At 34.1% G+C, this 15699-nt stretch overlaps 3 protein-coding genes across 4 annotated transcripts; all 3 read right to left on the bottom strand.

The window, feature by feature from the left end:
- Positions 1–425: 425 nt before the first annotated feature.
- On the bottom strand, positions 426–2725 carry LOC107419360 (COBRA-like protein 10). Its single transcript, XM_016028122.4, has 2 exons — positions 1961–2725; positions 426–1867 (listed from the first exon to the last, which is right to left on the bottom strand). The coding sequence occupies exons 1-2, from the start codon at positions 2550–2552 to the stop codon at positions 453–455; spliced, it is 2007 nt and encodes a 668-aa protein (XP_015883608.3). The 5' UTR covers positions 2553–2725; the 3' UTR covers positions 426–452.
- Positions 2726–3395: 670 nt separating this feature from the next.
- Positions 3396–5839, bottom strand: LOC107419057 (laccase-11). The gene is made up of 5 exons (XM_016027781.4): positions 5698–5839; positions 5444–5595; positions 5104–5348; positions 4702–4830; positions 3396–4596 (listed from the first exon to the last, which is right to left on the bottom strand). Exons 1-5 carry the CDS (start codon positions 5803–5805, stop codon positions 3542–3544), a joined length of 1689 nt encoding a protein of 562 aa, XP_015883267.2. The 5' UTR covers positions 5806–5839; the 3' UTR covers positions 3396–3541.
- Positions 5840–7587: 1748 nt separating this feature from the next.
- LOC107419072 (CRIB domain-containing protein RIC10) lies at positions 7588–11457 on the bottom strand. Of its 2 annotated transcripts, XM_016027797.4 has the most exons (5): positions 11046–11457; positions 10601–10742; positions 10407–10504; positions 10060–10165; positions 7588–8583 (listed from the first exon to the last, which is right to left on the bottom strand). In XM_016027797.4, the coding sequence occupies exons 2-5, from the start codon at positions 10656–10658 to the stop codon at positions 8375–8377; spliced, it is 471 nt and encodes a 156-aa protein (XP_015883283.2). In that variant the 5' UTR covers positions 10659–10742; positions 11046–11457; the 3' UTR covers positions 7588–8374. The 2 variants fall into 2 exon arrangements, with proteins under 2 accessions (XP_015883283.2, XP_060671976.1); XM_060815993.1 differs by lacking the exon at positions 11046–11457 and having other exon boundaries at positions 10601–11039.
- Between the last annotated feature and the right edge of the window lie 4242 nt (positions 11458–15699).

A 15699-nucleotide genomic window follows, 5' to 3' on the forward strand; every position in this document is an offset into this window, starting at 1 on the left:
ATGAGCATATTAACCCCATTACTGGAGCATATTTCACGGCCGAACAGAGAATCAACCACTTTGGTAGCAAGCAGTATCTACATTTAGCACTTCGGAATACCTAATAGCAATTTGTATTGAGAGATTGATAGAGTAGAATAAGCACCTAATACTCTTTCAATTTCATTCTTTAATTCTATATGTCATTCCATTCTTTTGCCAATTAAAATTCACAATCAAATTAATTTGCTGTTCTCATTTCTTATGTCCTTTTAAATCTTTAATTTTTTTTTTTTTGGTTGCTTTTTAATTGGAAGAATGAGTTGTAAATTGAAGGATTTAGGGGCAGATTTTGTGTCAAAGAAATTAGTTTTAAGCTGCAGTAATATAAGTGGTTAAAAAAAAAAAAAAAAAATGGATAAGGGTAAAGGGCGAAAACAGAAAGGTAAAGGAAAACCTGAGATGCCATCATATTAATGATGATAATTCATCACTGCGAAGTTTACAAGTGTAACAAAAATTACAAGTAGCAAATTTACACGCAAAATATTCCCATTTCCTATTGGAAAGTGCTTAGGAAGTGAGCACTCTTCCCCATTGAAAAAAACCTTTGCAGGAAATCCATCTCCCTTAGCTATCTGTATACCTGGTGTATGCTTCTTTGTAAAAGAAATTATAGACTGTTGCTTTCCAGGAACCCTTGGATCTCTTTTTGGGTTTGACCCATTTGTCTGACCCATTAAAAAATTCAACCCTTCTAATCCTTGAAAGAAGATGGTGTTGTTGATCTCGGAAAGCAATGTCCCATTGAAAGAATACACATTCTCATAACCACGCTGAGCAGCTTTCTTCATTTGAATTGCCACAAACCAATCTTCGAAATTTATTTCTTCCCAATTGAAAAGTGTGATTCTCACTGTCCATCCACTTTTGTAATCTGTGGAAACATGCCAATTTATGCTAACACCACAATTATCGCCGCAAGGTAATGTCCTCGGGACATCGAGATGCTTGACTTTGGCCCAAGCTAGGGCCTTAGATGTCCTGTTTTTAAAGGGAACTAGAAGTGCTTCTGGTGGTAGAAGCAATGGTAGGGCACTTGGGTTGCATTTTTCTGTGTCATCGCAACCGCAAGCGCACGTATTACAGGGTATAACAGAGGCATTGTAGTAAGCAGAGAAAGATACACAGCACCTTGAGCTACTACCCTTTGGCCTTGTGATGTTGCAGACAATTTGCCAGGTTGCTATTGCTGTGGTTGTGGTCTGAAGCCCACTGGGGTCGGGAAATTCGGTAGGGTCAACTCTTATTGGGGGTCCACATTTGTAATTCGGGTTTAGAAGACCCACGATTTTCCATTTTTTGGGAGGATAAAGAGCTGTTCTATTCAAATCAGGAGGGATTTTGAACACCTGCATTTGAAAAACGGACATGGATTTGCTTTTGTCCATGATTACAGGCAAAATGCTACCATTTCTGCAGCAGTATGGTATCTTTCCGACTTCACTATCATTGGCTCTTTGGGGCGGTAAATCGACGATGATCGGGTTCTTTTGACAGTTCATCACTTTGGAAAAATCCATATCCTTGTAGTACTGACCAGGAGGACCATAAATGCAACCCAAAGCGTCTATTCTACGAGTGTAAGCTCCTTTCATGGAGTAAATGAATTCTCCTCTCATCCATTCCCAAGTTAAGTTCCAATGGACTAGACGTCCTAATGGGTTTCTATTTTCTATGGTCACCTGAGCTTGATAATTATTACCATAGGCTTGAAGAACATCATAGGTGATTGAGAGATCGCCGTTTTGGCGCGGCAAGAATTTCATTTTTAAATCCTTCACCTTGTATTTTGGGTTCTTAACGCAACAAACATGCATTGAGGATTCTGTGGGAAAATTTCGAAAAAAAGAGCAAGCAATTCAGAAGAAGGCTGCAAAGAAAAGATAGAAAAAGGAATTTGGTTAAAGTAAAGACTTACTTAAACGTGTTGGTGCCGGGCACTGAAATCCATCATTTACAAGCTTAATGGTTTTAGGCATTGGAATACCAGGTGGTTTCACCCCAAACACAGTACCGATTAACGGGATTTGGACTTGAATTTGGGTAAGATCTCCAGCGGTGTTGATCGAGGTTTTCAAATCCGGTTGAGAGTTCCCGGAAAGCAGAGTCCCATTGCCAACTGCAGCAGGGAAATCTCCACCGTCCATCAAGACAGCTCCATCTGCTGAGACAAGGATCTCATTATGTTGGAACCCGATGAACATTTTCCAAGCTTTGAGCTCGTAAATTCCGGTATTCAAAATGGTTGCGGTGGATTCGAAAGCCCATGATTGCGCCGAAGCATTCTTCAAATGGGGATATTCTTTTTTCCGAGAGACAAAGTCATAGGATAGGAAAATCCCATTGCAGCTATCTTGTGCCGGGGGCGGTGCGGCTTTTACATTCTCATCATCATCACCACCACCACCACCACCACCTTTCTGTTTGGCTCCAATGCCGCCGTGAAATTCGAAAGAGAACGAGAAAAACATGAAGATTAGTACTTTCCAGGACTTTTTCATGTCTTTCATTGAGGATTTCTGTGGGAAAACTTTAAAGTGAAATATGATAACACAGCATTATGGGGTGTGTTTGTTTGGATTCGATGTGTAATTGATGAAATCTGTTTTGGTGTAATTGCTGATAGGATTTGGGGATCAAAGGGGGAGTGTATGGTAGAAACCTCAGAGGGTGTTTTGCAGGAGAGAAAATACTCAAAAATTGAGATTTGAAAGAGACTAATTAAAATTAGTGAAGATTAAGCCATGTGAAATCTCCTCCCCTAAGTCGGCGATGTATTTGGCACAACTGCAAAGATTTTTAACGGTCATTTGACTTTTGTAATTCTGGTACTTCTAAATGACAATAATACCCTCATACCGTTTCTTCATTTCCACTACAATATCTGATATTCTTAAACAGTGAAATTTCTTTTTAAATAAAAAATTAAAAAAATTGTATTTTCCTCAGCAAAGTATTACGTGATTTTTACAAATCTATTAATGATTCTTTTTACATAAAATTTAAATTATCATGCGCTTTCCAGTTCAACTATCAAAAGTACAAAAACCTTTACTCAACAAAAAATAAAAATAAAAAAAAATAAAAAAATTGCATTATTAGACAATTGATAATAGAATTGCAGATTAAAATGGAAATCTGAGAATTTTTATAGTAGTTAATAGAAGCAAAATAAATCTTTTATGATTATTATTTTTGTCATAGTGAAATGTTAAAGACCTTAGGATAGCTAAGTTTTGCATATGTAACAAGGCCACTCCATGATTTGGGTTGGCGTGGAAAATATTAATTTGTATCGTAGCTTTAAAAAAAAAAAAAGTAATTTGTTGCATAAAACAGAGTTTTGGATTGTAATTAATTTATAAAATAGTCGGTATAAAAAAATTTTCAATTTCATTTTTTTAAATTATTACACTTTCAGTATCCCTGCACTTTGCAGAAATCCTTACAAAGGAAAGGCCAAGGATTCGCCTTATTATTCAAGAAGCTCCATTGATGGCTAACAAGGTGGAAGGTCTTTAGGTGGAGGCAAAACAGAGTGGTCACTGTCTTTCCCATTTTCCACTACAAAAGCTGTCTTCAAACCCCAGCCAGTATGCAGCTCCAAATGACAGTGCATGAACCACACACCCGGATTGTCAGCCCGGAACCTTATCGCCACCCATCCTCCGGTGGGAACTCCGACGGTGTTTCTCTCCGGTGGATCCACCAAGTTGAACTTGGCCGGGTCTTTGCTAGGATCAAAATTCCCAACTCCAGTACCAACAACAAAAAAGTTATAACCATGAAGGTGGAATGGATGGGACTCCACGGTCAGAAGATTAGTGTCTTGAAGTATCAACTCCACAGTGGAATTAAACTCAACCTTGCTAACTCTGGTGCCTGAATTTGTGCCGAGGTTGGCGGTCAGAGGTGCACCGGTGTAATTGAAAGGCGTCGGAGGACGGTCGGGGAAATCCGTTCTGAATACACCCTTGATGTTGAAATAGTGAGCTTGAAGCAGACCAATCTGGGGCATCACAAAAGTGATGTTGTTTAAGGAAGCAGTGAGGCGTGTTCCATTCAAGCAAGTCGGGCAGGGGTTAATTCCCAAACCAATTGTATAGAAAAGATGCCGATCAACATTGAGAGGTACATTTGCCGGGAAGGAAGGAGAGTTAAGACTTCTGAGCTTTGCATTATAAGTGAGTGCAAAAGCGGTGTTATTAAGTGCCGGAAGCTGGGGAAGAAGTGGGAGGACAGAGTTAGGAATGCCTTTGTATTGGAGTATCGCCGTGGCGGTTTTGTTGTCGATGGAAAGTGGTGCATCCATGAAGGGTCTAGCGGCCATGAAGTATCTGCCAGGCACTTGGTTGGTTTGCACCAGCACATTTGTGGTCTGGCCTGGTGCTAGGAGTATGGCTTCGGTTGTAAATGGTTTCGTATAGACCGCATCGATCTCTACCACCGTCAAGTTGTGACCGGCTATGGCGAAGAATAGCTCGTCATTGAGTGCAGCATTGACAATTCTTAGAAGGTAAGTTTTTCCCTGTTCAACCTCCATTGCAAAGGTATCTAAGGCAAATAAGAATTAAGATAAATTAGTATATATTTAGAATGCAAAAATAAAGCCTCATATATACACATAAATAGCTGACCGAACTAATTTAGAGGGGTTACGTTTTTCAGAACAAGGGAAGAGAGGTCCTGGTTTCCCATTGATGGTATGTGCATCTGAGGTATTTGGAGGCATACCCAATTTGTTGCCTTGCTTAACAGCATCTTCAACATCGTTATTCCACCACTCTCCTACAATTCATATATAAAGAAATCAATGCCTTCGTTTGGCACTTGTTAGGTTACTTATATTAATCTAATTTTTCTATAATGAATATAAATATTTATTTTATGATATAAATTTAATTGCATTTAAATATTTATAGATATCTATATATATTTAAATACGGTTAAATTCTACCATAATATGAATGTTTACGTCCATCATAACATTTTTGTATATTAATATGAAATTAAATTTTGCATTAACAAAAAAATAAAATAGATAGAGTAAATTAAAGTCACCTAAGAGAATATTGGCTTCTCTATAAGGCTGAGGAAAAGGGAAGGGAGTCCCTTGTTTGGGCATGATGACAATGGCACCATAAACAGTTGCCCTTAGCCAAAAGATATGAGCGTGCCACCAAAGTGTTCCTCTTTGCCCTGTTATGTTAAAGGCGTAGGTGTAACTGTTCCCTGTCTTTATTGGACACTGTGTGATATATGCCGGTCCATCTGCCCATCCATTCCGATATTGCTTTAGTCCATGCCTGCAAATTATCCTCAAAATTAAATTAATCAACCCCTTCACGAGTTAAAATCAAAGTACATATACATACACAAATTCATGATTAACATTTTATACCAATGAATGGACATGTTATATTGCGCATAGTTGGTGACATTAACAAGAACTCTATCTCCTTCTCTAGCATAAATTGTTGGTCCTGGGAACATCCCATTCACAGTGACAATGGGCTTGGCATGGCACAGCCTGCTAACATTCTTCACTTGAATCTGGAAAACAGCAACACAATTTAGTTTTGAAGCAAATTAACACACTAGACCAAGAAATGTTCTTGTGCTAGGTTCTGGTTTGTGGTTTTGAAGTTTACTTACATCGAATTGGTACTTCTTCAAAGCAGCTGTTACTGGAACAGAAAAGACCCCAAATAAGCAAAGGCAGACGAATACAGTGGCCAAGCCATAATCCTTGCATTTTGCCATCTTCAAAAATGTAGACAATTAATATTGTCGAAAATGTTATGTTTGGGTATGAGACTAGAGAGGTCCAGGCTAAGTTATATATAGGACCCAATAAAAGCTTATAATATGTTGAAATTGTTGTTGAGTTGTCAATTATTTATCTAGGTGGGGACTTTTTAGAGGTTGAATATGGAAGCTTGTAAGCAAAATATTGATAGAGACATTGGACGGTCTGTCTTAAATAAATAAACTGATTAAATTGCAGCAAAATTCATGTTTTATCATAAACAAACTGATTAACAAAAATAGAGACTACGTAAAGTTAAACATTACCACTCTGAGCTTTACCGCCAAGAAAAAAGTGTTGGTTTTTAATTCAAGTGCTAAATGAATGAATTTTCTCTTTCACAGGATCATAAATCTGCTTTAAATATTTGAACAAGCTTTTATATTTGTACTGCACGTATAAGGAGCTGGTAACAGGTTAGTAGGTGCTAAAAATATAAATAAAAGAAGCATGACTTTTAAAAGTGAACTTGTTTGATAATGAATTCCCCCCCAAAAAAAAAAAAAAAAAAAGAAAACAAAACTTATTTGCTAATGATCGAAGGGCCCAGTTTTGGGACCCTTTGTGATATTAAATATTGAAAATATATTTACATATATATATATATATATATATATATTTATTTTGCAAAAGTATTTATATGTTAAAAATATACAGCTTCAATAAATATATATATATTTTCTTTCTTTCTTTCTTTCTTTCATTTGGGACTTTAGAATCGGAGAACTTTGCCACTTGGAAGAACCACTACTACTTTCAAGCATTTCAAGAACGCAGTGCCCGCGACCCATTTTAATGACATATACACAGCAAATAATCAAGAAAATTCAAGCACAACAGTTATTTTATTATCATAATTTGGAGAACAGATATTTTCATCCGGTTCGAAGTTTGAATCTTGAAATTAGATGTATATATATATTTGTTTCAGTGTTTTTAAATGTTGTAGTATGTCACCATTGCAAGGAAATTTAAATTTTAGTCTCTCGCTCTTGTCCACTTCCGATCATTAATTCTTTAAGGAGTAATAAAAATAAGAAATATGGAATGAAATTGCTAATGACTTTTAAGTTTTAAAACATATTATAAATAATTAATTGTTGTGTTCTCATTTAATGGACTTAACTTGGTCAGTGTTATCCCCAAAAAAAAAAAAAAAAAAAGTGTCAATGAGTAAATAAATTTGGAAAATAATTTAGTATCTATAGCATGATTTTTGTATATTTTCATGAATTTACTCAAAATAATTTTTTTAATTTTTTTATTTTATGCACAAGTATATATTTTTATCAATAATACAAAAAATTATTAATTAATTTTTTTATTATAAATAAGATATACTAAAAATTAAGTTAAATGTTTAACTCTAAAGTTTCAAAGTGTAAAAAAAGTATTGTAGCTTAAAATTTATATTGTAGTATCAAGATTAACTAAATTTATATTCCCCTTATCCAAAGTAAATTAAATTATACAAATATCAACACATGTCCCTCTGAAGAAAGGTTTTATTTTTATGTTTTATGTGTTGCATATCTTAATCATCATTTGTTCTTTGCAAACAAGAAATTAGCAATTATCTTTCTTCTTTCCATATCAAAATGACCACCAATATATATATATATATATATATATAAAATAAAATTAAAAATTAAAAATTAAAAAAATTAAAAAAATTAAAAAAAAAACTTGCAACGCCAAAGTAAAAGGAAGGGATAAATAAACCTTAGAAAAGCCCAATGACAAAACTAGTTTGAATTTCCGTATCCCAATATTAGGAAAAATACAAAACAAAGAAAAGGAAACACATGAAACCTATTTTTACATTACAAAGAGTCAAGATGCCACTTTTGCTTTCAACGTAGGATCTTTTTCCAGGAGCTCCCTGGGACCCCGTCCTACTTTCAAAGTCGTTGGTGGACTTTTTCTTCTGCCTCACGCTCTCTTGTTATGGTTTCCTTGCCAGGGCAAAATGGTCTTTGGCTGGCGTCTTGCCTCTCAACAATCATTTGGTATACATAGAACAAATGGTATCTGCTACAAACACATTGGACAATGATATTGACAAATTGAAACTCTACCTCCACCAGCCTGCGTGCCCTAGACCAAACTTATTTTCCAACAGTAATTTGATTTTGGGTTAGGATTTGACTCATTGATATCATTTGTCAATAAGTAAAATCAACCTTGTTTGGCAAGCGTTAAAAGTCCAATCATCTGAATTAGCAAAACCATCCACCTCTCTGCATGCTTATTATGTTTGAAACAAAAATTGGCATCTTCGTAAACCAAACAATCAACATCTTCCTTTTTTATCTATACATCTCTTGCACCCCCACCATCTAATTTGCAGAAGCATGCTCTGTTTCTAAATCTACAAAGATAATGTTCAAATTTTTCAGATTTACATTCTTGTGCTCGTGAATATCCCATTAGTAAGTGGGTGTTCAAGAATCTTTCCTATTCCCCATTGACGATTGAGAGGCTTTGTATTAATTCATAATCGCGTACCATTTCTACAAGCAGCTAATTTGGTGGTGCTTCCAAATTGTTGTATGTTGTTGCCTTTGACTTTGTTGTTCGAGAGGATCTCACCAAGGAAGATGAAGATTTAGGGGAGGAGTCAGATTTTGACTTCTTCCGTTTCTGTTTCTTTGGAACATTGGGAAGTTCATTTGAAGGAACATCCATGAACATGTCGGATGTTGATTGATGTCCCATGGATTGCTCAAAATCTGTAGGGAGAAATTGAAAAAGGAATGAACAGAAAAATGTCATTAGAGTCATGTGCTAACTGCCACGACCATAAAAAAATGGCAAGATCATTAGGATTAGTAAAATAATTCTTATGTTTTTATCATATGTTTCGCAACAAGTTGGAGCTAGTCTATGAAGATTATTAACTGGTCCACCCTGTGATTGGTGGCAATAAAAGTTTTGGAAAATGGCAGTCAAAGACAGAGCACAGAAAAATTAATCAAATGGTTACTGTTTTCGATTTGATTAATTGGAAAGCACCATGAAATACAATAAAGCAAACCCGTAGAGTAGACGTCTCTAACTAGTATGAAGTTTTATATGGTAAAGCACCAAATGAGGTTGGGCAATTGAAATCAGATAATCACACTTTTGAACCTTAGGGTGGGTAAAAAAGGAGACATATAAGTAGAATTTGAAAATATCCAAAAAATTCAAAGGAACTCACTAGGATACCTTAAAAAAGATATCATAGTGTTCAGATAATTTCCTTAAGTTCACTGATAGCTGCTGCATAAACATTACCAAAGTTTCAATTCTGATACTTACACTATATAATTTGCATTTACAACAAGGCATGACATAAACAGAAATATGAATTAGGATATGAAACAACTTTCAAACTGTAATTATAGTTTATTCAACCTTTTTTAATTAGATGACATGTTAATATAATAAAATATTTAGCTAATAACGTGGAAACCTTAAGATATTAACGAGTTCTGGGAATTGCTAGCTCAAAATCTCATGACTATTCTCATGTCCAAATCAGAATGTCTTAAAAAACCTATTAAAATTCTTTACCTTTATCTTAAGAAAACTCCCACCAAATCAACTTAATTTAAGCACATATAAGAATTTTAAACCCCACAAACATGAAGCTTAAAATAAAATGTAAAGATGGCACCACAAGCAAAGACTTAAGTTCAGTCTATATTAGTGAGGACCACAAAGAAGTACTCTTTCTTAAGGCAATGGAGGTTTTTTTAACCTTTCTTAAGGCAATAAGCTGTATTAGATTCCCTTGTTAGGAAAGAATAGCCTCGTGACAGAAGAGCCAAAATACTTACTATTGAGGCAAAGAATCTTGAAAACTTTAGCATATCTTACAATTTCTCTAGTTTCAATAAATTAAATGAGATATTAAGCTACAATTTACCTACAGCTAGTTAACCCGTGAAAAGGTTCTGTTTTTGCACTTGTCTGATTATAGATACGGCACAAATTAATTCACACATGCTAGTAGGCAGAGTTCAACAGAAACATACAGTACATGAGAAAGCCTAGATTAGCCAAAACCATTCCAAGTCCCAACCAAGTTCTAGCAATATCTCTCTGCCATTTTTATTTTTTTTTCTTTTTGCCAAACATGAACTAGAAAACACTATATTTTCCTTGAAAATTTATAGTGATGAAATGAGGAAAAAGCAAAAAGATAGAAAACAGAAACATACCTTGAGAGGACCAAGTTGAAAGAGCCATGGGATTGGAGTCTCGTCGTTCACCAATGTTACCAAGCGACGTGGCTGAGAAATCTGGTGCTGTTTTAAATTCGTTCATCTGAAATATTACCCATAAACACCTCCCCCAAGTTAAAAACATTAAGGGAAAAAAATTAAAAAGTAAAGAAGGAAAATAAGAAAACAAAAACAAAAGTAAAAAAACTAAAACAAAAATCACACTTTTTGCTTGGCATGTCGTTCAAGAACATAGGAGCCACAATAATTTCAAGAAAAAGGAAACACAAAACCAAAAAAGGCAAAGGATAGAAGAAGAAGAAAACTTTGTGTGGACAACGTACCCAACTGGGGGCACTGCCAGATGGGCCATCCCATCCAATGTGCGCTACATGTTTAACATCTGTCGGATACCCAATTTCCATCTCACGCTCCTTCACAACTACAACAGAGACCCATTTGCAATATTAGCTCCAAAAATCATCCAAAAAAAAAAATGAAAAAGAAATATGATTTTACTGCAAAACGGTGGCATTACCAAAGATTTGGGAGATGTACTTGAAACTTTTGTAGATCCCTTTCATCTTGGTTGACATGGTCGAAACCACAAACCCAATGCAACAGATACAGAAAAGGAGAAAACACCCACAAAGTTTGTAAGAGATATTGGTTGTTTTTGCCTGCCAGAAAGTAAATATACTTGGGTGAAATTTTTTGGTATTCTGAACTATTTTTCAATTTAGAAAAAAGATGTTAAAGTGTTTCAAACAAGGCTCGTTGCATGTGATTCAGGAACCTTTTTCTTTCCTGTGATTGAAGATTAGTATCTACTGATAGAATAGAATAAGATACAATGCATTAATGAAAAAATGAGAGATGGATTTTTGGATTGTTGGACTTTTGGGATTTCAAATACGTTTGATTAATAAATAATAAACAGTAGACAAAGGAAGCAGAAAAGGGAACCATGGGAAATGTGGTACCTTTGAGCGGTTGATTATGTTAGTAACAAGGGGGAAAAAAAAAAAGTAGAAATTTTAAAAGTAAAGTAACTCGTCCACTTCCTCTAACAAATGTTTCCGTACTCCATTCTTCAACTTTCCAAAACTTAATTGTCAGATAAATGACAAAACATGGAAAACCTCTTCTTTGGAATAAAAAATGTTTGTAGTAGTAGCAGAACCAGAGACACTATCGAAGCCAAACTACAAAAGAGACAGAGAAAGAAGAATGAAAATGGTGAAGTGGGTTGTTTCTCAAATCTGAGATTCGATGGAGAGGGAATGTGGCGAGAGAGAGAGATAGAGAGAGAGAGGGAAAAAAAAACAAAGTGGAGCAGCATGAAAACCTCCAAAAACAAGAGGTGAGAGAAGGCTTTGAAAAACGGGACAAATAATAGAGTGGAAGTGGAACAACATAATAAAATCGAGTGGTGCTTTATTTAACTGTAAACATTATCAAAAACGATAAATGATAATATATTACATATAAAATATTTATCAAATTTGTTTATAGAATAATAAATAATTTGATAATATTTAATTAATTTATTTTTATTTTTTAATTTATAATATTTTAATATATATTATTTAATATATAGATTTAATAAATATTTTAATATATATAGTATTACAGTTTAATATATTATTTTAATTTTTTAAAAATAATTCATTAATAATTTTATTTTCAATAATTATAATTTATTAATTTATATTTCATTCTAAATTAAATAATAAAATTACCAATAATTAATAACTAATATGATTGTTTTAAATTTAACAATATCTCAAATGGTTTTGTTTATCATTATATTTTTTTTTCTCACATGAGAAAAATAAATAGTCCTTCAAAAAAACTCTCTCCAATAAATTTGTCAAGTTAATATAGTAAAATATATATATATATATATATATATATATATATATATATATATATATATATTATTAATGTTACCCTCTATTTTTAATCTATTACACATTTTAAAATTTTTTAAAATATAAATTTTTTTAAAAAAATTATTTTTATCATTAAAAAATAATTTTTAAATTAATTGAATAGTTATACTTTCTAAATTTAAACAATATTAATTTTTATACCATATAAATAAAAATTTACATTTATCGTTAAAGATTCTCTAATAATAATGATACAGAATAATTTTAACCATTATTTTAAAAAAATTGATTTGGTATAATTTGGTTAACCCAAATTAAAATCCTTCATTTTCAAATAAAATGCACTTGCTCAATGTAATTAAATGGCCAGAAAGCATGAAAATTGCAAATCTTTATGAGAAATTCTAGCATTGAATTTGGATGTAAAATAAAAAATAAAATAAAAGCAAAGAACTTGGATTCAAATTTACACTACCTCAAGATATGCCACAAGGCGACCTCAACTCACTGTCTATTATCTTATACATATATATATATATATATATATATATAGAAAATGCTATGGTTGTGTACAAATATACAGCAAAGTCGATCTTTCTGTCTAAAGCATCGGTTTTAGTATGAATCTGTATACGGACGAACCGCACCGTAGTCTCCTCATATATATATATATATATAACTCCTAAATTATAAATTTTATCCCAAAAAAAAAAAATATATATATATATATAACAAAATTTATGATTGTACTGGCACCAATACCATCAGAACACTCTTAAATTTATATCCAATATGCTCAAAACATTCATTCTCATTTGTAAAACTTTGTGGGTCTATGCCATCATTATCATCTATGGGTAATTTTATTGTACTTGTCCGCATTATCTAATTTAATGACCCATATTTTATCAACTTTGTTAGAGTTTCTAAATTCTCTTTCTTACCTCCCACCAATTTAAGTAAGATAAGTTTGTCTTCCAGCGTGATTGACTATTATTATTTTTTTTTTCAATTAGTAGTGATGCAAAATATGATCACAATGCAAAATCGATCCGATAGTTTTCAATTTTGAGAAGACCAAAAAAAAAAAAAATGACTTGAGATGAATAAGGAATATAGTTTTAGGATTTATTTAACATAATTATTTATATAATATATATATATATATATATATTTCTCTATCAGGATGTTTTCCAATCAAGATTTCATTTATCAGGTTTTGAATTGTTTTAAAACTATAATTGAAATTTAAATGACATAAAAATATGTAATAGTTTATCCTTTTAAAATTTTAGTATGTAATCACATTTATATAATATATTTAAAAAAACTATAAATCTTAATTATTAAAGCAATTTAAAAATTAATAATAAAATTTTGTGAAAAAATAATGAAATCCTAATGATAAAATTATCATAACATTATAATAGGAAACTAATTGTTTGTGTATATATATATATATATATGTGTGTGTGTGTGTGTGTGTGTACGAAGTGAGCTTAATTAAAGCTCATTACCAACACATTTTTGTTGGAACAATATTATCTATGTTCCTTTTATGCTAGCTTCGATAATAAGAATGTTGGCCTCTTATGCGAAACTGTTGGCCTCTCGAATTCACCCGCTCCTACCAAAACTCATCTCTTCTAATCAGGCTGCTTTCATGTTGGGTAGATGGATTGGTGAGAATTCCTTACTTGTCAACGAAATAGTTCACTCTTTAAAAACTAAGAAGGGAGCTAAGGTTTACATTGGAATCAAGGTCGACCTCCATAAAGCTTATGATTAGGGTAATTGAGGAGTTCTTCATGAGATCCTTATTCATTTTGGATTCTCGGCCAGGGTGATCACTTTACTCAGCCAGTGTTATATGATTGATTCCGTCTCCATTCTTCTTAATGGTAGCATATGCGGCAGGGTCAACTGGGAAAGAGGACTCCGACAAGATGACCCAATCTCATCGTACCTCTTTATCCTATTCATAGAACTCCTATTGAGAATGCTTCATCAGCTAGAAAGTGAAAACAAAATTCATGGCATCAAATTAGGCAGGACAGGCATCCCCCATGTCTCATCTTTTCTACATCGGTGATCTAATGGTTTTCTGCAAAGCAAATTGTAATGAAGTGCAGGAGGTTGTTAACTGCCTGAACTGTTTCAGTAGCTAGACAGGTCAACAAGTCAATCGAACTAAGTTTGGATGCCTCTTTTCTAAGAATGTCCCTGGGAGTCTGAGAACAGCACTTAAAGGTCTTTTAAATGTTAAAGAGCTTCCTAAAGATTCCATTTATCTAGGGAATCCCCTCTTTCCCAGTAGAAACAAGAAGAAAGATTCCGAAGTGTTGAAAAATATTGTAGAAGCTAGACTTCAGAGCTGGAGAACAAATCTGCTGTCTCAGGCAGGACGATTGGTTTTAGTTAAATCAGTGATTTCAAGTATCCCTATCTATACCATGTCATCTTGCAAGCTACCAAAGAGTTGTGCAGAGAAGTCGATCGTTTAGCTAGTAAGTTTCTCTGGAAGGGCTGCTCTTCCTTGAGTTCCAATTTCTACCCGGTATCTTGGTCTAAATTTTGTAGACCCAAAAACCTTGGAGGGTTGGGTATTCATAAGATGGAAGATGTTAACATCGCCTTACTATGCAAAATTAGTTAGTCTCTCGAGGCTAATGTCAATTTATGCTGGGTGCGTGCAGTGAAAGCAAAATATTTCCCTCACGCTACTTTTTTGAAGATGGTGGGGAAGAAATCAGATTCTTGGTATTGGAAAGGTTTTTAAAGTATAAGATCTGTGCTGGCCAAAGGAATTTGCTTTAAGGTAGGCAAATAAACAATATTAATTATTGGGAAGATCCTTGGATCCCCAACTGCCTGAATTTCAAGCCTTCCCCCAATCCAAACTTGTCAAGTTTACAAACTAGGATGGTCGACTCCCTTCTCTTACCAAACAGGCAGTGGAATAAGGAGGTCATAAGAGGACTTTTTGATTAAGATTCTTTAGAAAAAATCTTGAAACTCTTTTGGGTAGACAACACTCAAGAAGACTCGATAATATGGACGGGATCCCATTCGGGAAAGTTCCATGTTAAATCGGCTTACAAATATATCAATCCGGCTCTTGGAGAATCTTCCAACTGATGGACCTTCCTATGGAAGAGTGATATTCATGATAGGCTGAAGTTTCTTATATGGAAATTGGCCTCCAAAGGCCTTCCGTTACGTGCAACTTTAAGGAGTCGCAATTGGGGGCTTTTTGATGCTCGGTGTCCATTTGGCTGTGAACACTTAGAAGATGAAGCGTACCTTTTCTTACACTGTAGAGTTGCAAGGGCTTTCTGGTTGGCATCGCCCTGGAGTATCAAATGGAAAAATTACCAGGTTGACGACTTAGATGCTCTCCTCAATATTTTGAGTGATCCGTCTGCTGCCTTAGAAGTTCACACCGAAGACAGTACCATTTTCTTTCTCTTTGCTGTGCTTATCTTTGATTCTTTATGGAAGCTATGGAATAGTTTTATTTTTGAAGGAAAATGGCCAATTCTAAAGGAGGAAGTTAGGGCAATATTCAAAAGGTTTGGTGAGCACAAGAAGCTACTTTCGTCCAATCCCCTACAACGATCAATCCCTACCTCATGAGAAGTGGTTCTTTTGTCGTGGTATCCTCCCCCACCTAGATTCATTAAGATTAATTGTGATGCTTCTGTTAAGGAAGGTTCTGCGAGGATTGGAGTAGTCATGAGGA

This window comes from Ziziphus jujuba, chromosome 1 (genome assembly GCF_031755915.1).
Source record: "Ziziphus jujuba cultivar Dongzao chromosome 1, ASM3175591v1".
Lineage (NCBI taxonomy): Eukaryota > Viridiplantae > Streptophyta > Magnoliopsida > Rosales > Rhamnaceae > Ziziphus > Ziziphus jujuba.